The sequence below is a fragment of the Podarcis bocagei genome (genome assembly GCF_964188305.1).
Source record: "Podarcis bocagei genome assembly, chromosome: 1".
Lineage (NCBI taxonomy): Eukaryota > Metazoa > Chordata > Lepidosauria > Squamata > Lacertidae > Podarcis > Podarcis bocagei.
Window position 1 is genome coordinate 37,291,749 of NC_138125.1, and position 22,237 is coordinate 37,313,985.

At 40.2% G+C, this 22,237-nt stretch overlaps 2 protein-coding genes and 1 long non-coding RNA gene across 15 annotated transcripts in view; 2 read left to right on the top strand and 1 right to left on the bottom strand.

The window, feature by feature from the left end:
* HEATR5A (HEAT repeat containing 5A) overlaps positions 1-9,084 on the top strand; it is a 59,998-nt gene extending 50,914 nt beyond the window's left edge. For all 3 annotated transcript variants that reach the window (XM_081207577.1, XM_081207578.1, XM_081207579.1), the window contains 6 exons: positions 44-191; positions 3,031-3,303; positions 3,473-3,697; positions 4,785-4,936; positions 6,637-6,850; positions 8,570-9,084. In XM_081207577.1, coding sequence (XP_081063703.1) covers positions 44-191; positions 3,031-3,303; positions 3,473-3,697; positions 4,785-4,936; positions 6,637-6,850; positions 8,570-8,868 — 1,311 coding nt within the window. In that variant the 3' untranslated portion in view covers positions 8,869-9,084. The remainder of the gene's footprint in view (positions 1-43; positions 192-3,030; positions 3,304-3,472; positions 3,698-4,784; positions 4,937-6,636; positions 6,851-8,569) is intronic.
* The window catches only part of LOC308596102, a 33,360-nt gene that overhangs the window by 5,540 nt on the left and 5,583 nt on the right, over positions 1-22,237 (bottom strand). The gene's annotated exons all lie outside the window — the stretch shown is intronic.
* The window catches only part of HECTD1 (HECT domain E3 ubiquitin protein ligase 1), a 64,409-nt gene continuing 61,881 nt past the window's right edge, over positions 19,710-22,237 (top strand). For 3 of the 11 annotated variants that reach the window (XM_081207389.1, XM_081207399.1, XM_081207392.1), the window contains exon 1: positions 19,713-20,273. The gene's annotated coding sequence lies outside the window, so the exon portion shown is untranslated. Of the gene's footprint in view, positions 20,274-22,237 lie in introns of all 11 variants that reach the window. The other 8 variants (XM_081207391.1, XM_081207393.1, XM_081207395.1 and 5 more) reach the window with 7 other exon arrangements.

Here is a 22,237-nt window from a genome sequence, read left to right on the forward strand (position 1 = left end):
CTGCATTGTGTGTTCCACACTTTTCCTGTTTCCCTTTATACAGGAGCTGAGTGTTGAGCTGCTGAATGTTTTACATCGGCTTATAGTGACAAGAGAGTCCCCTGACATTCAACTTGCTGCTCTAGAAGTTGTTCGACAGATTCTTTTGGCAGCTCAGGAACATGTCAAGGAAAAACGGAGAAGTGCAGAAGGTATTGTTCTTGCTGGCATTTAACTTAATATGCTGGCTTTCCACGCACAAGGTGGCTTACATAAAATCGATCAAGGACAATACATAAAAACAAAGCAAAATACCAAAAAGAAAACAAACAGGAGAAAACCAATATCAGTTAAAAACAAGCAAGATCTCACACAATAAACGGTTGGGAGTTGCGAGTCACGCAGGTTTCATGCTTCTCTCTTCTCTGGCTCAAATTTCTCCTGCCACCCTTAAGCAGGGCCCTTCTTATTATGTGTTAGAATTGAATAAATATCTTATGACCATGGTAGGTAAAAATAAATAAATTGCTGCGGTTCTTTTCACTGGTAAAGGTAAAGGGACCCCTGACCATTAGGTCCAGTCATGACCGACTCTGGGGTTGCGGCGCTCATCTCGCTTTACTGGCCGAGGGAGCCGGCATACAGCTTCTGGGTCATGTGACCAGCATGACTAAGCCGCTTCTGGCGAACCAGAGCAGCGCATGGAAACGCCTTTTACCTTCCCGCCAGAGTACCTATTTATCTACTTGCACTGGCGTGCTTTCAAACTGCTAGGTTGGCAGGAGCAGGGACCGAGCAACAGGAGCTCACCCCGTCGCGGGGATTCGAACCGGCAACCTTCTGATCGGCAAGTCCTAGGCTCTGTGGTTTAACCCACAGCGCCACCTGTGTCTCTGTTTTCACCGGTAGCATAATGCTAATAGTAGATTTTTAACCTGTATTTCTAATTTATTTCCATATTTGTCCTGCGTTAGATTCTTTCTGAAAATGGGAGCTGCGCCCATATAGGATTATTTTAGTTAGTGATGGTAATTTAAGCCATCCCTCCTTTTAATAATGAACATAACTGTTAAGCATAGTATGTGTCAGAATTAATATACAGTGGTACCTCGGGTTACAAACACCTGGGGTTACAAACACTTCGGGTTACAGACTGCGCTAACCTGGAAGTAGTACCTCGGGTCAAGAATTTTGCCTCAGGATGAGAACAGAAATTAATTGTGCGCTGGTGGCACGGTGGCAGTGGGAGGCCCCATTAGCTAAAGTGGTACCTCAGGTTAAGAATGGTTTCACGTTAAGAACAGACCTCCGGAACTCATTAAGTTCTTAACCAGAGGTACCACTGTAGCTTGTTTTAACAGTTGGCATTCATACCCTACAAGTGAAACAACTTAACTGTTGTTTCTTTCTTCCTCAAAAACCTCACCAATTCTAATTGTGAAAGGGAGTTAAGAAAATCAAACATTCTCACCATCCTCACAAAATTACAGTTTCTTGTGTTGGAGACAAACAAAGCAAAGTAAGTTCATGCAGTGCAGCTAAATGATGGAATTTGTTACCCCTTAGATGGCTTTAAAAGGGGATTAAACAGATTCATGGTGGATAAAATTACCAGCAACAACTAGTCATGATGACTATGTACTGCCTCCAGGTTTAGAAGCAGCATACACCTCCAAGTAGCAGCTTTCTGTGGAGCGATTGCCATTGTGGGCAAAGAGGTTGCTGGATTAAACGGGCCTTTGGTGTGCTTACACAAGTGTTCTTCTTATGTATCGAATCCTCATGCTATGGCACAGCAGTAAAACTGGGAATAAAACTACTCTGTGAATTTGTAGTACAGCTATAGCAGGAGTGAAGCTAAACTGGGAGTTGTGATGCATGTTAACATGGAGTTCTGTTTTGCAAATTATGTGCCTCCACAGCAGGAAAAATCCAAATGCACACAACTGAAGCAATTGTAGATTCATTCCCTGTTGACCTCTGCTTCCATTTCCCTCCCTCTTTCGCTTCCTTTGTGTCTGTTATTAGACAGCAAGAGCCTTGAGGTAGGGACCTGTCAGACCTGTTCTTTGTAAAGCATCATCTACATAGATGGCATTATTTTCATAAGTAATATATGTGGCATTGCCTTTTAAATGCTTTAGAAAAGAACTCTGTGGCATGGTTTCTGCTGGGAGAACCTTCCTTTGTAAAAGCACAGGAGGTTTCTATCCCTCATGGGTGCAAGTGACTGCCCTGTTCTATTTATTTGCCTACTTTCTGAAGAACTCCAGGCATCTTAGAATTCACAGTATCAAAATAATGTGTCAGATAAAAGCAATCCTCCAAGTTAAACCCAATTTATAACACAAGCACACAGCATTTACATCTGTTTCATGGCTTGGACAACCCAGCCAGATGGGCAGGGTATAAATAATAAAATTATTATTATTACTTATATGGGACAGACATTGATAAATGTGTCCAGTTTCCTCTGGAGTTGCACGCGAGGTATATAATCTCAATGCTGTTAGTTCTGACAGGACTCATTACTGGTGTTTAGGAGAAAAACGTGTGCTTGAGGTTTTATTATTGGTGTTTTAATTGTATTTTGATGGTGATTGTTTAATAAGGTTTTGTTGTATGGAAACCACTCATGATGGGAAAGCAATATACAAAAATATTTATATAAATAAAGAAGCCGCAGGTGCTGGGGCTAAATAAAAATGCCTTCAGCAGGTGCCAAAAGGAATACGATACAGGTGCCTGCCTGATATCAATAGGCAGGGACTTCCATAGTCTTGGTGCTGCCACTCTAAAAGATCAAGATCTTTCAGATGTGGTGCAGGTATTATGTGCCACATGTAAAAGGGCCAGTTCTGCCGATTGAAGCAGTTGCATGGGCACATATGGAGTAAGACGATCTTGTAGGTAAACTGCTCTCCAAGTTGTTAAGAGCTTTATATACGAACACATTGAACTCAGCCTGGTAAGCAGATCAAGACCTCTCAGCCCAGATGCTTATATGCTGACAAGGCCTCACTCCTCTCTATCTCTGTCCTTCCATTTTAGTTGATGACGGAGCTGAAGAGAAGGAAACCTTGCCGGAATTTGGAGAAGGCAAAGACACAGGGGGGCTGATACCTGGAAAGTCCTTAGTCTTTGCAACCCTGGAGATGTGTGTGTGCATTCTCGTAAGGCAGTTGCCTCAGCTGAACCCTAAGATAACGGGCAGCCCTGGAATGACATCTGGAAAGCCTCAGTTGTTATCGGAGAATGGAAGCAGACTAGTATCAGTGGCATTAGGAATCCTCTCTGATGTTCCTGCAGTCTGCTCACCAGAAGGTAGGATGCTCCCAAGATGTTTCATTTGCGAGGAAGAAAGAGGCAGTGTAGGGAGCGATCCTCCCATTCTAGGAAATCAAGCTCAGTGTTTAGCCTTTGTTTAATGTGCACCGGGAGCTATTTCTTCTTAACCATGATATTTTCATCACCCCCTTCTCATATCCTACAGGAAGCATTGCCGTTCTTCCTACTATCTTGTACCTGATTATTGGAGTCCTCAGAGAAACTGCTGTGAAATTACCCACAGGCCAGTTGCCTTTGACTGTTGCTTCATCGTTACAAGCTCTTAAAGGAGTGCTGTCTTCTCCCATGGCCCGGGCAGAGAAGAGCCGGACTGCTTGGAATGAAATGCTCTGCAGTGCTTTGGTCACTATTCTTAACTTTTGGGATCAAGGTATTAAGTCTGAGGAAGGTGTTTGGTATATAACTCAAGACAGTATAAGAGTGGGGGATGAGGTCTGCCAACAATTAAATATTATAAACACCACACCAGTGAGTGACTCCTAGTAAATAGAATGCAGCATTCTGTCTAGTACTAGAACTGTCTGGGTACAAAAAACGAAGTCTGGCATCTGAACAAGTTTCTGGTAACTGGTATGTGGCAGTTGGGTTGCTGAAGAAGATAGGGGGCTGGCTTCTTCTCCCCTGATGGTGATCTGCTGCTTCTTAGACCTTGCCGCCTCCTCTACCCACAGTCCCTACTTTGCTTTCTCAATCCCACTGCACTTTGGGCAGAACTTGGCTTACACACATTTCTTCCCCTTGTCAGACCCTTCTTCCATACCTGTCTTTGCTTTCTCTACCGTTTTGATGTTGTACATCTTTTTAGAGCCGAGCACCTTCTGTTCCTGCCTTCTACTCACTTTTCTTCTCTTTTTTTCAAAAGCCTTTGGATGCCACTCGTTGTTCACACCTTTCCTTCTTTTTCTCCCAATGGACTTCCCTGGAAGAATGACTTAATCAGAGTTGAGGCTTCCCAGAGCACACCTGAGTAAGGCTCAGCTCTGGAAAGATACGTGGTAGTAGTAGCAGTAGTAGTAATGTATATGAAGTTGTCATGTTAAGACAGATGACCTGTCCGGCCCATTATCCAGCCTATTTGGGCTGGCCAACATCTTAGGCAGAGGTCTCATCCATGGCATATCCTTAACTGTAGATGACTAAAAAAGTTCTGAAAAGTTATCCGCCCTTGCTCTATATTGTAGCTTTTTAATAAAAAGCAAATGCATACAATTCACTGGGGGGGAAATCTGACCGAAGAGGAGGGCTCAAACATTCTTCAGCAATAGTTCATGCTGAGTAAAAGTTCTTAAGAGTATCTAATGTACATTCTTAAAAATATGTGTTTATCTGCCAACTGTGTTTAACTAAATATGTGTTGATTTGTGATACAATTGATCTTAGCATATTGATTTATGCATTCTGATTAATGAAATGCTCCAGTTTCAGAACACAAATTTAAGATTGTTTTAAATTGGTAGATGGTGCTCATCAAGAGTTGGATGAAGGTAGTCTGCTGACTGCAGTCACAATATTCATTTTGTCTACAAGTCCAGAAGTTGCTACCATGGAGTGCCTTCAGAAGTGTTGCATTGAAAAGTTTCAGTCAGCAATGGAATCTAAAGATCCTATTGTAAGTCCTGCATATTGTTTTTATTGTGTAGAACTCTACAATTGCTATGTTTTTAATGATTTATTTGGAATGCTTCTATCTCACTATATAGCCTAGGTGGCTCTCAAAGCAGCTTGATTCTCAAAATAAAAGTTCACATTCAGGTTTGGTATCAGGAACAGTAATAACATGGCAACACTAGGGAGTCTGAATTATTCTGGTGAAATTTCCTGCCCTCATCCTTAGTCTTCCCTGGCGTCCACATTCAGCCCCAGCCTACTAGGCAGCAGAGCCCACTGATTATCACTGAGGCAAGAGTAGGGCTAAATAGTAGGAAATCTCTCAGCCCATGATGAAGACAGATCTTTGTCTTGCACTGAAAGGCAGCTGCCTCCACCATCTGAAGTAAAGTGAATGGCCACAGGGGAAAGGGTCTTTTCTCCTGTGATGCATATATAGTATATAGTACATCTTGTGGAAAAGCTAAAAAGTATGCTTCCTTCTGTTTGATACTGAAGGATTGTTGTTTTTGTACAGATCTCAGCTCTTCTATTTTGATTTGGGCAATATGGAGTCCTTAACACAACCCCAGAGTTGGCCACGACTGGACCTAATGGTCAGGGGTCCCTTTACCTTTACCTTTTAAGTTCAGGATCACTGCACATAGAACAGCTTACAGCTACCAGAAAGAGGGGGAAAAGAGTGTACTCATATATGCTGGTATCTGGTGTCAGGGGTTCAGAGACAGAGGCACAGGTGAGGGGGGAGACGGAGAGCGATGGGGAAGAATCCCAGGACAGTGAGGAAGAGGATGACAATGACTTGAGGTCTTCCATGAGTCTCTCAAGTGAATCGGAGGATTCCCAGAAGGGGGCGCCCCTAGTCAGGCCAAGGGGGGTCACGGGGGACCTGCCAGGAGCAGGGAAGCAGCAGGGAAACCCCGAGTGGGAGTGGGAGATCGGGGCCGGCTTCCCAGCAGGAACGAAGTGAAGAGAGTGGAGTTCCCAGTGTGACACACGGAGCGGAGCAGGAAGGAGACAGGGGAAGGAGATCGGGGCAGGACGTCCTGCCGGAAGAGGCGGAGAGTAGTACAGGGAGTAGTGTAAGTGTCAAGAGGAAGGTCAGGGGTAGCGAACGCGCGCCAAGTTCAAATGTGGAGGCGCGCGGAAATGGAGAGAGCCCGGAGGAGGAGCCTGGCCCCAAAGCACGAAGGAGGGGGGAACAGGCATCTGAGGAATCCGCTTCAGGAGAGAGCAGGAGGGAAGGAACCCAGGGGGGCAGAAAGACCCTGCGGAAAAGGAAAGACAGGAAGAGGTGGACTAGCACAAGCCTCTTAAGCTGGTGTAGGGGCGGGACCGATTCAGAGGGGACTTCAAATGTCTAGGCTAAGAGACGCGGGGCTGCGCGCCTCGGTTGTGGAACCAATAATGAACTGCAATAAACATCCTTGTATATAAGAAGAACCTGGCGTTGGTCTTTTGTGAGCTGAGACCTGAGGCAGCCCTGACATCTGGCAACACACCTGCATTAATACGCCTAATTTACTCTGTCTGGTCTTTTCCTGCCGTATCTGAAAGCAGATCTTGCTACTGACATTGGTGCAGTCTTCTGCTTCTGATAAATGTACTGATGCACAGGGCATCCCCCCACATGCAGTTCAGCAGTGCTCTCTAATACTACATTTTGGTGTTTTAACTTGGAATTTTCCTTTTTCTTTTTAGGTGCAACTTAAATGCTACCAGCTTCTCCTTACTATTTTCCAGTATCCAAATCAAACTATCTCATATCCTTACATTCATTCATTGGCATCATCAATTGTTTGCAAACTGCAGGAAACGGAGAAAGTCAAGCCTGAGAATTCTGCTGAACTTCAGGTTATTCAGGAAGGGATAAAAGTTGTGGCTGCTGTTATAGCTCTCGCTGAGGAGGAACATCGTAAGTGTCTTTTGGAGGGCAAAATAGATTGATATCTGGAATCAGTTGCTAATTAAAATATGTCTCTGTTAATGCAATTTCAGTTGTGACAACATGTTGAGGACTCATGACAGTGCTAATCTGTTAACATTTCATCACTTGGAAACTACTTCTAAAAGTATTCTTTAAATTATTACTTAATCTAGCAAATGCATGCAGTGTTGGAAAAACCTTCAGAACACAATAACCCTTCTAGAGAATGCTATGTAGAGAATGTGCACCTTAAGCAGATGGTGCCAAACTGGTGATTTGCTGTGTCATATCGGCTAGTCTGTCCTACTGTACACTCATTGCTTTGATCCACCCTGTCCCCACTTGGATGATCAGAAACATTTTCATCCTTCTCCTCATAGTTTCATTCCAAAATGGATGTTCTCCAGCTATCTGTTTCCCCCAGTTTAAAAGCTGCTGAGTCACTTTTTTTGATGTCAAGAGCAAGGAGTGGTGTGGCTCCATTTCTGTTCATGTGAGACCCTTCCCTTTTATACAGACCCAGCTTGCCCCCAAAACATGACCCAGAGTCTAACAAATCCAGATTCCTCCTCCTGACACCACCATCTTGTTCATTTGGTGAAACCCCTCAGCTTTGACTGTCTGGTTTGCCCTGTGCCTGGAATGGGTAGCACTTTGGAGAACTATCTTGGACATTCTGGATTACAGCTTCCTATCTAGCAATCTGCATGTCACATCTAGGACTGCAAAACGACTGACAGTATGTTCCATGACTGCTGAACTCCCTGCCAATATTGTTTAGTAGAGAGAAATGCACACATTCATTAAGCCTAATTAAAAGTGTGTTTTTTAAACTTTGTGTTGCCGCTGTTAATATATCAGCTAATTAACAATGGCCCTCCCTTTGCAGAGGAAAACAATTAGGAATAGATGGGGCTAACTTAGAATTATCCATTTTTGCTGTTTTGTTTTTAACCAGCTCAGTTCCATTAAAAGTCTGTGACATGATTATTCTCTATATTTTATTTATTATTTGCAACTTAAGGGCTACAAATGTCGCAGTTAAAACAAGTACAGTTATGAAAATGAAAAAGCACAAAACTAACCAATAACAAAGCAAACCAAATAGTGGCACAGTACAATGCAAGAGGAGGTAAATCGCCCAGTCAGTGAAATGTCAGTGTAAATCACATATACTAGGTTTAGTAGCCTGTAGACTATAGCCAAAGTCAAAAATACATTTTATTGTATCACTTGGTTTTTAAAATGCCATTAATAACTTTGCATTTACCTTTTTCCGTAGCCGGCAATCTCTTTGTATATAAATATTCTTTGGAGGAATTCTCTGCTTGATTCCAGATATTTGGCCTCCGAGTGCCACTAAGAAAAGGTGGGAAGGTCAGGTGGCAAGCAGCTGGAAGGGTACTTGCTACAGGCAGGGAGAAGTAAAGGTTCTTCTGTCACAGTAAAGCCACTTGTGAACCCCTTCCGAGGGCTTAAATTCAAAACCCACCCATGTTCCCACAATGAGATTGGCCCCAGGAAGGGCACTCATAGGGGGGGAAAGCCCTCAATAACTAGTTGCAATAATGATTTTAATAGTGCAATCCACTGCATGGTTACTTAAAAGTAAATCCCGCTGGGTTTAGTGGGATTTGCTTTTATGTTTTGAACTGCAGCCTAAATGATGTTTAGTGATATCAATCATTTGTTTTTACTTTTTCACAGGAACTCAGCTTGTGGCTTGCTTCTTCCCTATCCTTATTTCTTTTCTTTTGGACGAGAACGCCCTAGGATCAGCTACGAGTTCAGTGAGGAGTCTTCATGAGTTTGCTTTACAGTACCTGATGCAGATTGGTCTGCAATATTCCTTGGTCTTTAAAAAACTCATGGCTTCTTCTCCGCCAATGAAGGCGAGGCTTGAATCGGCCCTGAAGGGCAATCAGGAAAGCCTCAAGGACAAGGCAGCACCTAGGCATTCCAAGAACCCTGGGGAAAGTATTCAGCTAAAGACCAACTTTCTGTGAATAATGTTTGAAATCCGAAGCACTTTGATCAAAGATGGCAAACTGTCCCTTTTCATTTCTAGCTGTCCTTATAATGAAGTGCGGTTTTTATTTTAATTTCATTCTGCTAAACTTTGAAAATCAGCACATTATAACCCAATTCCAGAGATGTGCATGCATGTGCCTGCCTACCTACTGAGTCAGTCAGTAGTAGGAACTACATTCACAGCCATTACTGCTGTACAGTGGTGCCTCGCAAGACGAAAAGAATCCATTCCGCGAGTCTCTTCGTCTTGCGGTTTTTTCGTCTTGCGAAGCAAGCCCATTAGCGGATTAGCTGCTTAGCGGGCTTAGCGGATCAGCTGATAAGCGGCATAGCGGATCAGCTGATAAGCGGCTTAGCGGCTTAGCGGATCAGCTGATAAGCGGCTTAGCGGATCAGCTGTTAAGCGGCTTAGCGGCTTAGGATCAACTGATAAGCAGCTTAGCGGCTTGGGGAAAAGGGGGGGGGGAGGAAAAAACCCCGCAGGAACTTGCAAGACATTTTCGTCTTGCGAAGCAAGCCCATAGGAAATTCATTTTGCGAAGCACCTCCAAAACGGAAAACCCTTTCGTCTAGCGGGTTTTCCGTCTTGCGAGGCATTCGTCTTGCGGGGCACCACTGTATATGGACATGAGAAACCCATAGGCTGTGCATTCACAGTTCCCAATCCAGAAGAGGGTTTCTCCAGCTCAATCAGGTGCAGACTTTATATCAGTTTTTTACCATGCTACTAGCTTCTTTAAGTTCTCTCTCAGCATTCTGCAGCATTCTAACCTAATGAAGATTTTATTAGATATGCTTATTTATTTCACACTTTGATATTAGCACAAATACATCAACGGAAATCATGTCCGATTTGTCAATGCACAATGTAACAGAACCATCCGTGCCCCCCTGTTTGGCTTTTTATTATCATTATTACTTTGGTTATCAGTTCCCAGTGTGGAACTATCAACACTTTTAAAAAAACAAACCACTTGTCATTTTTTAAAAGCAGTTTGCAGGTTAAGCATTGAGAGCTGCTTCAGCAAAAATACTAATGAATTACTGAGTACGTGTTCACGTTTAGCTCCCATGGAGTATGGTAAATGTGCATCTTTGACCATAAGCAGGAAAATTTATATCTTGCACTAGGATTAATGGCACAAAAATGTGGTTAGCTCAAGGTGGAGTGTTAATTCAGGGGGCAGCTGTTGCCACCAGGGCTCCAGGTTTGGAATATCGTTTGACTAGGCTCAGATACATAAATCTGGGATACTATTCAACACTAAGCCGCAGTAGTTGTTAAAAATACTAATACTGCAATCACAGTTGAATTGTAATTTTAATTCATAAATTCCTTGCAATGCTGTAACATGTTCCAGCTGCTAATTTAGCAAACGACATCATTAAGAAAAAGTATTGGATGTTCTCTTGGTCTCTTGATCTTCGAATGGAGGGCGACATACAAATTTAATAAATAAAAATAAAATAATAATAGTCCATAAAAGTGTGTAAAATTACTTTTGAGTATCTTAAATCCACACATGAAGTACTATTGGGGACTTTAAGTTCTCATGACTGTAATGAAGCTCCACTTATTATCTGAAGGATTTACATTTCCAAAGTTAAGCACATATACTTATGATTGAACATACCTTATACTACCCACAAAATCCCACCTAGGCAGGAAATATCTTCTTAAATTTATCATGCTAAAGAGGTGGTTAAAGCTTTCATATTTTGTTCAGAATATGAAAACTGCTCTGATGCACAGTTTCTCTGCATTCTCTATCATGATCATTTGATGATCTCCCCATGGGCAAATTTGATGTATCGACTCAGATGCATAGGAATAAAAGGGAGATTTGTTAAAGTGGGCTTGTATTGTATTCAGTTGCAAATGAGTCATTGGAATAAACAAAACGTTACATCTTAGCAGTGGATTGTATTTTAGTATAGAAGTCTATACTAATAGCGTGAGCTTTTAATTGTTTTAAGAATTGTATTGGCAACCATTGCCTTTTTGTGCCAGTATTATCTGAAATAAACCAAATGCTAAGATAATTACAGTATTTCCATCTAATAATCAGTAGAAAATAAAAAATATCATCCATAGAACTGAGACTCAGGAATGTGTACTGTATTTTGCTATACATTTTGTATATAAAATTGTAAATTGTACAGAATTGACCATTTGAACAAAATTCTAACAAGTCATTTTTCTAATTTACATAAAGCTAATTTTCTTCACTTAAATTGGTGTGCTTGCTATTTTATTAATAAAACCTGATTTTAATTTTTTTAAAACTACAACCCTTGTCTTAATTACATTTTTAAACAAGTTGGTCTCTTAAACTATTACTTCTGTTCCTTCCCACATTTGGGATACCCTGGCATTCAGCTTCTCTATAGGCTTATCCACAGTTAACGTTTGCCCTGTTCTTTCCATGCAGAATCTTTTAATGCTCTGTGCCAAAGCTTTTTTAATAAATAAATAAATAAATAAAAACCCCAGGCTTTCCCCACGAAAACCCACTCTTTAAAGCTGAATCGGAGCAAACATCAATCCGTGTTTTCCATTGAAGTTTGCTCCTATTGAGCTTTAAAGAGCAGGTTTCCACAGGGAAAGGAGAAAAAAAAACAGGGTGCTCAGACACAGAGCTTTAAATTGCGGACTGTGCCTGGAAAGAGCGGAGGAAAGCTAAGTGTGGATAAGTGTGCTTTATTTAGAATTAAAATGTTAATAAGGAAGTGTTCTTCAATATAAGTGTACCATATTTTCAACATCTTGGTAGAACTTTCTGAAGGCTTTGAAATCAGTCAATCGTGGCTATTGGTGGTGTAACTGTGAACTTGTAACAAGTGGCTATACTAGACAGCAGTCTTTTACAAGTAGAGCATAAAGGGAACAACTGTTCTCAGCACCTGTTGTTCAGAGTTAGTATAGTATACCTAAACATGGATATTTCATTCATTTACAGATTGGTACCCCTCTTTTCTAGTGTTCTCATAGCAGCTCTCAATGTTCATAAAACACCATGGCTGCACTAAAAACCCTGTTTTTAAAACAAAACCAGACCAGCTGCAGCAGGCACCTTGAGGTCTTCACCTGCCGGTCTTGGTCCTTCCTAGAGGTTTTTGATAGGTCTGTGCTGTGGGAGGGAGATAGTCCAGAAGAAGCAGAGGTCTCAGGATGTCCGCCTGTCTCCCTCTGATGGATTTATCAACAGGTATTTCTTTAATAGGACGCGGGTGTCACTGTGGGTTAAACCACATAGCCTAGGACTTGCTGATCAGAAGGTCGGCGGTTCGAATCCCCGCGACGGGGTGAGCTCCCATTGCTTGGTCCCTGCTCCTGACAACCTAGCAGTTTGAAAGCACGAAGTGCAAGTAGATAAATAGGTACCGCTCCAGCGGGAAGGTAAACGGTGTTTCCATGTGCTTCTCTGGTTCGCCAGAAGCGGTTTAGTCATGCTGGTTTAGTCATATGACCCGGAAGCTATACACCGGCTCCCTCGGCCAATAAAGTGAGATGAGCGCCGCAACCCCAGAGTTGGTCACAACTGGACCTAATGGTCAGGGGTCCCTTTACCTTTACCTTTATTTCTTTAATAAAGTTGCTTAAATTGTTTAACACCATCCATTATCTCCTCACCACCACCACCTTTTGAAGACCTGTCATATTCTTCTGGCATAGGTTTTCAAGATCCAAAGGGCACAGTCCATCTCAACATACACAAGAAACCACCAGATCCCTATATCCAATTGATGTTCACAGATGATACACTTTGTTTTTGGAAGCAGTGCAACATATTACAGGAGAATTAAGGATTGATAAGAAATTATTTGAGGCATGTATGTAATAATAAAAAAATGATTTAGAATTCCTCTCCCACATCATGACTTGTGCTGTCGTAGCTGCTAGTCTTATTTGTAGTCTCTGTCCAAGAGCAGGAACTGCAGAGGCAGCTCAGAAAATGCTGAATGGGAAAATCCAGAAATGGGATCTACACACAGAACATTCATTTTTGCATAAGAAATACCCAGAAGATGAAAGCCTCTTTTCAATCACTAAATTGGAGCAAAAGTACCGGTATATTAGCACGAGAAAAACCCACTGAATCAGGCCAATGGCACATATAATCCCGTATCTTGTTCCTCACAATAGCCAACCAGATGCCTGTGAGAAATTCGCAATGATAGGAGTGCAACTTGCAATTTCGAGCAACTGCTATTCAGAAGCAGAGCATGAGACACTTAATCGCAGGGTTATGGATTTGAGCCCCACGTTGGGCAAAAGATTCCTGCATTGCAGGGGGTTGGACTAGATGACCCTAGAGGTTCCTTCCAACTTTACAAGTCTATGATTCTGACAGAGGGTGTAGAACAAAACCATTGTGACTTTTAAAGCCATCCAAGTTGTTCTCTATCACTGCCTCCTGTGGGAGCAAGTTCTGCAGCTTATAACTATGTGCTACATGAAGAAGTGTTTTATCTGTCCAGAATCTTTATTACAAGTAGTTTTCACTCATATTTTGTAAATTTATGTGAGCCTACAGGAGAAGACAGGAAACTGATTTAGTTAAGCTGGTTCTAGGGTATAGGTACCGGTAATTATACTGAATGCATTTAGGAAGAAGATACCATTTCAGTTCCAGGGAATTTAGAAAACTGCCATGCTACCTCTTAAAGATTAAGTGCAGCATAAAGTCAAGTATAAACAACTTGCACTTTTTATGTAACCACTGAAGTTAAAAAGCAACTTCCTGCCTTTATTTTGCTGTGCTTGCTCATCCCTCCTAATGAGTTGCCATAGATGTTAACTACAGGATGTTGATTCAGTTATCAAGAGACATAATTATAATAAACAATTCATTGTTATATTTAGAACGTGTGGGATCTGCATTAGTTTTCACATATGGGGGGGGGGGAGAATTTCTATGCAGTAAATATATTAGCAGTGGAATGAAATTTTACATTTTTTAAGTCCAATTAAATATTTATTTAATTACAGGTTACAAAAAAGGGTTTCCTTTCAGTTTATTTCAGTGGTTGTAGAAATTTGTGTATTTCTTGACTCCCAAAGCAAGGTACCATTTTCTTCTTTCCGATCAATGTTTTAAGACTTACCATATGCCTAAACTTAATTCTTGATGCTAAAAGTATAATCCTGGTGGGATTTGAATTGTGGGATTTCTTCTATTTATTTATTTAGTTAACTAGTTGTATGTGTGTGGTTTGTTTCATTTTGCAAGTTGTTTTCTTCTTTGGCCACTCATACAAGTATATTTTAAAAATTTAGGCCATTGTAGTCCCAATTCTTTTTCACTGCTTTTGATTTGCTTGCACCAAAAATGTGAGGGCACATGACTATTAACAGCAGCAAATTAGAACTGAAGTGGAATAATTTCTTTAATAGATTAAACGACATGTTTTAAGACCGCCTACTTTACCAATAACAGAACTATAAAGGACTGTTATAACTATACGGCGTAACACTTTCAGCCTGACTGAGACGGGAAGATTTAATACTCAAAAAGTCACCATTACTTTTTACTGCAGGGAAACTAGCACATTCATTTGCTCCACTTCTCTCATTTTCTCTTCTGTCTGGCCCTTAAAATTCTTTTTAATAGCAAAATGTTTAGTTCTTTGCATTTATCTTTATTTATGAACACCTATCAGTCAGTTTACTACCTAAAGCTAAATTGAGCTAGGTTTTTTTTTAACTGTTTTTCTCCAAAATTAGCTAAAGCACAGCAAGAACATTTTGGCATCCTGTGAAAAGCTGCATGTTTGAGAGGGAGCTGCCCGGACCTCCTGAGAAACACCAGACCTCCCATCTGTTCCTCTTAAATTATGCCAGTGCATCTCTGATAATGCCTCTGTGCTATTAGCTCTAATCATTTAACACCAGCACGGATGCAGGAAGCAGATTGAAGTGATAAATGCCAGACATAGTATGGTCTCATTCAATATGTAAATGTCTCCCATGCCAATTGGTTAAGAGAGTGCTTGTGCTAAGCATATTTCCACACAGGATTTGAGGAGTTTGAAGATGACGAATATTCCCAGCTGAAAGAAGCTTTTAGTTAAGGAGGCAGGGACTGCTCAGATCTTAATCTCCCCTGCCTTCCCCCCCCCCCAAAGAAAAATATATGCAATTGATTTGCACCTTTGGTATACTGCTGATGAACTATGGAAATTAAAAAGTATATGCATGATATATATACTGTATATATAATTCCGGTCAATTACCAGTAGAGAAGATAAGAAAAAAACAAAGCACATAAAATACGTTAAGTATATGCTTGTGCCAAATGGGGCGTGAATGGTGCTTTACAGATGCACTTTGAAATGACAATATAACAACTTAATGTTGCTAGATTTTTCAACTTTGTGTTTTATATACCGGTATGTAGGCCCTACAGTAGGGGCTGAATTGTGGTTTGTTGCTGGGTATCTACTGAGGTGGCTTTTGGGGTGGGAGGTGGGGGAGCGTTATCTAGAGCATCTGTACCTTATTAGAAGGTAAGGTAGCTGAGGTTCTTAACAGGGTGAATCTCCCTACTGAAGTGAAAATAACATCTGGTTGTAACTGTGGAATATCATCAAAACCATTATGACCTGGCCCTTGAGCCCCTTTGAGTTATGTGTCTGGGAGGAAGGGAAGTAGTATGGGTGGGGGTGGGATCATAGTTGGCAACTTTCCCCCTTTTTTAAGGGAAATCCTATTCGGAAAAAGGGAATTATGGGTGGGATCTCAGTGGTGATGGGCAGGGGAGCTATGGCATTGGAAGGCAAGTGCGAATATTCAGAAGAAGAGGCATTACCATCATAAAATCATTAATACTTCTTAGCTGCTCCCCAGAATGCAGAACTGGGGTGATAATGTCAGAGTTGTCCCTCTCTTCAGTGCTGCTGGTAAATGCCAGGCTGGTCATGAACATGTTTTATGTGTTTTAATCTGTGTTACAAAGATATCTGCAAATGTGACCCGAGTCTGGCATTTCAGGTTCAAAATCTCACCCAATCCTTCCATAGGTTTTCACACAAACACCTATAAACATGTTAGGATATGCTCTGAGGTTGGTATCTAACTCTGAACTTGAGATTTCACATGCAACATATGTTTTCAACGTAATTCTCCAAATGCCTACTTGACCTCTGCACCTACTTAAAAGAGAGGGAACAAAAATTGTGTATATTATATTGAATAGTGTGATAAATTACATTTGGTGTTCATTATTAGAACTTTATGGAAGAACCAAGCTTGAGCCCCTAAAAGTCCAGGAATGAAAAATGTCTTTCAAATACTGTGCTTTCTTTGTTTTTATGCATTCATAATTGTCATTTTGCTTCCAGCAAATCAGTTACTTTCTTTACTAGTTGACGTAATAACACATGCTGGTAGTAATCCACTTGACACAAATCTCTTCATTTTTCTAAAATCTCCATCTGTGATTCAGGCTTATTGAAATAGCAAAATGCAGAATATTAATTTTCTGCTCTGCTTTGCTGGTAGTGAGGATGATGACAACAGAAAGCTTTTATATTTGGAAATGGTACCCCCAAGAGCTGAACATGGCTGTGTACTGGATTTTGTAACTAGAGATTGAGGATACTGGACTTTGAGTAAAAGAACAAAAATAAACTAGATCCAACAAGCCTCAATCTTGCCTGCCTCTGCTATAATCTAATGCCTTATTTGATATAGACATGAAAACAATTGATTTTAAGATGCATGAAATAGGCCAGATATAAGTTGATTATAAAGAATAAGGAAGCGCCCAGACATCACAGTAATACGTACAACTTCCTGGGAAGACATAAAGTACTGTAATAAACAATGGTTTGTAGAACTGTCAATGTACTTCTTGTCAGGACTCGGGGCATAGGCCTATGGCTAGGGATGGACAAATCTCCAAATTTTGTTCCTCATTTCTAAAATCTTAAATCCAGTTCTTCACATTTTTTGAAGAATTTGTGAACTTTAAAAAAAAAACTCCCCACAAAAAAATTTCAGCATTCAGTGTGGGGATTATGTAGATTTGAATGAGCCCAGCCTGGGCTAAGCATAAGTGGAAGGTTATGTGTCAGGTTCCACATGATTAAGTGGGTGGGCAGTGGTATGGCAAAATGTCATTGCACTGGAAGTGAGACATGTGGTGAGAACATCACATGAGTCTTTCACCATGTGCCCAATTTAGTCTGAACCCATGAACTTCAAAGGCAGGCCATTGGTTCAACAGGTGACAAAGTAACTTTGTTGCACTGAATACCTTATGGGATATTCCTGCACTACATTTTTCACTTTGTTTTCTTCTTGTAGTGATTTAGCTGGTCCACAGGGAGGCAATAGAGATAAGGAGATAATTCCTTAATTTATTTTAAAGGGAAGTATTTGATTTAACTTTCCAGATACCAAAAGTGCCAGAAGTTGAATAATTAAGCCTTCATTTTTGTTGAACTCCTTAGGTTTCGAGAAGGGAAACTATGTCAAGACAGTTTTGTAAACAGAAATGTATTTAATATCGTGAAATATAATATTAATATATTAACAAGTACAAATTATGAATTTATATTTTTAAAACTTTACAATGTTCTATGTTCAATAGCTATATTTTATTATAATCAGATTTATTAATGTTGAATTGCTTTCCTTTCCTTGCTGCATTAATTTTTCAATTGTTTAAAGAACTGTGAAATCATAGTAGGATCATAGAAACGTAGCATTGTAGAGGTGGAAGGGACCCCAAGGGTCATCTAGTTCAACCCCCTGCAATGTAGGAACCTCAGCTATCCAAGACAGATGGCCATCCAACCTCTGCTTAAAAACCACCAAAGGAGGAGAGTCCACAACCTCCCGAAGGAGACTGTTCCACTGTCAAACAGCTCTTACTGTCAAAAAGTTATTCCTGATGTTTATTCGGAATTTCCTTTCTTGTTGCTATCTGTGGTGGGAGCTTTCTTTCTGATATTCACTACTTTTGTTTGTTCAATGTGCTGCATAATGATTCTTGCACAGTACAGCAGAAGGGAATAGCAAACAGCAGGTGCAGAGAGGCGGCTTTGATCAGGCTGTGGCACGAATAAAGAGGCAGGAATAAACTTCACTTGCCCAACCCTGCACTCAAGAGGTTGCTATTTATACTACAGCAACAAAAACCTTGCATGTTAAGTGCATCCATGCAATACAAGTCATATCTAGGTTGACCCTTACAGAGAGCAGCTTTGAAAACAGTGACCATGTGAAGGGCCTTAATTCAGTGACAGAAGAAAGAGCAGGACAGATTAACATATGTACAGTATGTTCTCATACAGTATGTTTTCACAATGTTCACAGTGCAGACTTCCTAGAAATCAACAGATTGGTGATGATAAGAATAAGAGACTGGAAAAGGCTTTGTATCCCAAAATCTTGTTTTTAGCATTTATTGAAATGCTGTTTGAAACCTTAATAATTTTTTATTAATAAATGTGTATCCTGATTTTCAGAATGTTTTCCCTAAGTTAGTGAACATTTAAGCTAAAAATAAGCACATAACACACAAAACTTTCCAATAAAACACAGAAAAAAACAAAAGAAAATACTGATAAGTGAATGCTAGAAACCAACAAATAATAAAACAAGTAGACACTCAGATTGCTATAGCCAACACCAACAAAATAAAACAGACTTGGAAACTAAGTCTTCCTTTGAGATATAGCCTGCAAAAAAACAGAAGTCTCCAAGATATTTTCAGAAAGCCTTCAGTGTTGTGATCCTACACAGCCTGGTTGGCAATTAATTATCAGTGTCCTCAATATAATGAGAACACAATGTTCATCAAATTGTGCTTTTGAGAAATTCCACATATATATCAGATTGTCCTAAAAGACTTAAGGCCAGAGTAAATGCCAGTCACACATAATTGCTCTTATAAGAAGCAATTCCTTAAATAAATGAACGGACATTTGCTCGGATGATAATCATGAATTGGCTTACAACAAAGGTAGCAGCAAATACAGACACACACAAAGAGCAAGAGCGAGAGAGTGTATAACCAGCTTCAGGAATGTGCCTAAAGCTGGAGCAAGCGGAAGCATGTCTGTACCATTGCCAATCAAAGGAAGAGAGAGAGAAATAATAATTCCAAATGTTTCTTCCTCTCTAGGAGAGGAGGGGAAATGACATCATATAGAGCCCTCCCTACCAATTGTACTTCAATGGTCTGAGTATCTGCCTATTAGCAATATAGCTCTGTGGACTAGGCCCCTTCTCATGTTAACTAGCAATAATATGCATTTGTTAGGTTTGGCTGCTAATGTCCCACAAACTGAAACAAAGTCATATACAGTAAGGCTTTGTAGGGCATGATAACCAGTTCTTTGAATCTTGCTTGGAAACACTGACTGGGAGAAAGTGGTGTTGTTCTAACAAGGAGTTTCTGTTCTCCCTTTGACCAGCTCTCTGTTCCCAAGTACAGGGACTGACTCATCCCCCTTCACCGAACTACAGCTAAATACCACTTTGCAAACTGTTTTTGAAATTGTCAGAAACCCCAAGTCAAAAGTTCCACAGGGCATGCACAGCTATTGTGGTTAGGCAAGCCAAGCTGTACTACAGAAAAATTGTTACTCATCCTAGAATAAGTGTGGTTCTGCATTCACAGAATGATTGTATGTCTTGCAATTCCTGATTGGCTGGAATCAAAGTTGACGCCTTCCTCGTCACTTCAGCTCTTAGCCCGGCACAAGCAGGAAGTTTAAGCAGGGAGTTCACTTCCTGTCTGCTGGACTCACAAGCTTGAGGAGGCTACATCTATAGAATGTTTGCTCAATTATAGATTCTTTTTTAAGCAGAAAAAGATCCTGTCTGAAAGATGCTGTTAGTTATGTCTGAAAGTGGAAATTGAGCAGAAATGGCTGTATAAAGACTAGACTGATGTTTTCAAATACAGTGCACTTTCAAAACTTACATTGCATACAGTCCTCAGGCAGAAACCACAGCAACATGACTAATCAAAACATTTGAAGAATGTAATAGTCAACCTTTAACACACTTCTCATTGCAGCACATTGCACAAGCTGGTGAATGGTAAACAGTGTGCTTTACAGCTGACGTAGTTGCACTTGTGATTACCGGGATCCAAGATTACAGACAGTGACACGATGGAAAAGCCACAAAGTTGATCCTATGTTCAGAGATGTTCTAGGATTGTACAAGAGTCAAACTGAAAGAGAACTGCTGGGATCTTAATATGAAGTTTCACCCAACCCCCTTTTTTAAATGAAAAAGATTTAAAGCAGGATTTGCTTTTCTGGATAAAAGTCTTTTTCAAGAAGATGTCTGAAAAGCCATCTGGACTGAATAAGACATTACCGGTATACTGTGTAACCCTTTCAGTGGACGTATCAAGTAAGTAGCTAATCCTTTTGACTGTAACAAGAATAATCTGAAACAGGAAATGATTTTTTTTTCTGTGAAAAAGCACAACAGATTGAAACATTTGTTTCTTTAAGAAAATAAATTATATGGTGATTAATTTAAGGATAAGATGGAAAAGGTTAATGTTCTGCATTCTGTGCTAGGTATGAATAAAGCAGAAGTACAGAAAAACAACATTGCTAAGCATTTGATCACAAGTATAATAAATGTGTTTTGTTCTTCTTACACTTGGAAAACTGTGTCATTCCAAGCCATGTTGCTAAGATCTATGGGGTCATTTAGGGTACCTCTACCATGCTCAGATTTCTGAATCCTGGAATGGTTTGATACACAGAAGCATCAGTCATGCAGTGTTTTGAAATATGACTAATGAAAATGTTTATGTTAAAATTTAAAAATGGCACAAATTTAATTGGGAAAGTGTGTGAGGCAGGAACTGTTTTGTGATATTTTGGGGCACATAAATAAAACAAAAATCCAAAGGATTAAAATAAAAATATTTTGTATTGTTAATGCCATTTTAATAATTTATCCCCATTTGTTTTACTTATTAAAACAACTGTATATCTTTTGAATAATGGCAGATTGACAGTCAAAAGTGACATGGTAAAAAGCATCAACTCCACAGTGCCTTTTAATTGCTTCACTGTAGACTATTTGGAATAAATGCTGATGTTTTCTATCCCAGGTAGGTTTTGCCCCATTTTATTTATGCATCAATAAATAAGATTTAAACTAAAATATTTTTCTGATAATCACTTATCTCCAGCTCTATCCCCAACAGTGGGATCAAAATGTTTTCCACAAGGCTCACGCCTATCTATAGGCCCTGGTAACCTACTGCCTACTGCCTGAAATTTATTTTGGTTTAGAAGCCCTTAAGGACAAATGTTCCATCGGGCTTACCCTCACAAATTCCCCTCAAACCATCAATTTACTACTCCCATCTCCATGTTTCACCAGTCCACCCAGCTCATAAACTAGTCTCCATCCACGGGAACACTATCAATCCTTTGTGTTAGGTTTAGGTAGTCAGGTTTGTGTCTTACCAGATTTAGTATTTAAAGTTAAGTTAATATTTACTGGTGTTCTGTCCTGGAACCTGAAACAGGAGCTGATGGCATTACAATCAGCTTCCCCCACCCTGATCATTAAAGAAAACCCAGAATAGCTGAATGGAGACTGAATGTGCTTGTGCTCTGTAGCCATGGAATGCTGACCAATGATGTGGGCAGGGCAGGTGATGGAAACTGGGTGGGAATGGAATGGACTATCCTGGAGGATGGCATAACTGACTGGAATACTAAACAGAACACTCCACACAGCAATGTCAATTTCAGTCTATCTCTCTTTTCAATTGTTCCAATCTTGTTTGCGCTCCTGTTTGTGGAAAAGATACATACGTGTTATTGTTGTTGTTGTTTTAAAGAAGTCCACATGAACAATCAGATGCATCTTTGTGTTCATATCTCCTAATATACACATTTTTGTATGTTGTCTAGTATGTGGGATTTTTGCAAAATATTTAATGGAGTGTATTTTGCACATGATTTTCACCAATATACCCTTTTGTGTGTGTACGTGGCATCACAACATTTGGAGAAGTACAAATTTCTGATAACTGTGTTTCAGTTCTCATATTGTTTTCAGAAGCATGAATGTGGTAGGTTCAAAATAAAATGCAAAGTGAACTAATTTCCTCTGCCATCCCTAATCTCGGCTTTGTCTGACATACTTCACATTTTATACAATATTTTACAATCCACATATCTTCCCAATTTCCATTCAGTGGTAATTAAAATATAACTTCTTGTTGTTAAAGATCAGCATTCTTTTACACTTATAATGATATTGACACATCACATGTCAGTCAGAGTAACTAAAGATTTCCTAAATGATGTCTGCCTAGGACAGTGACATGTGACTGCCTGGTC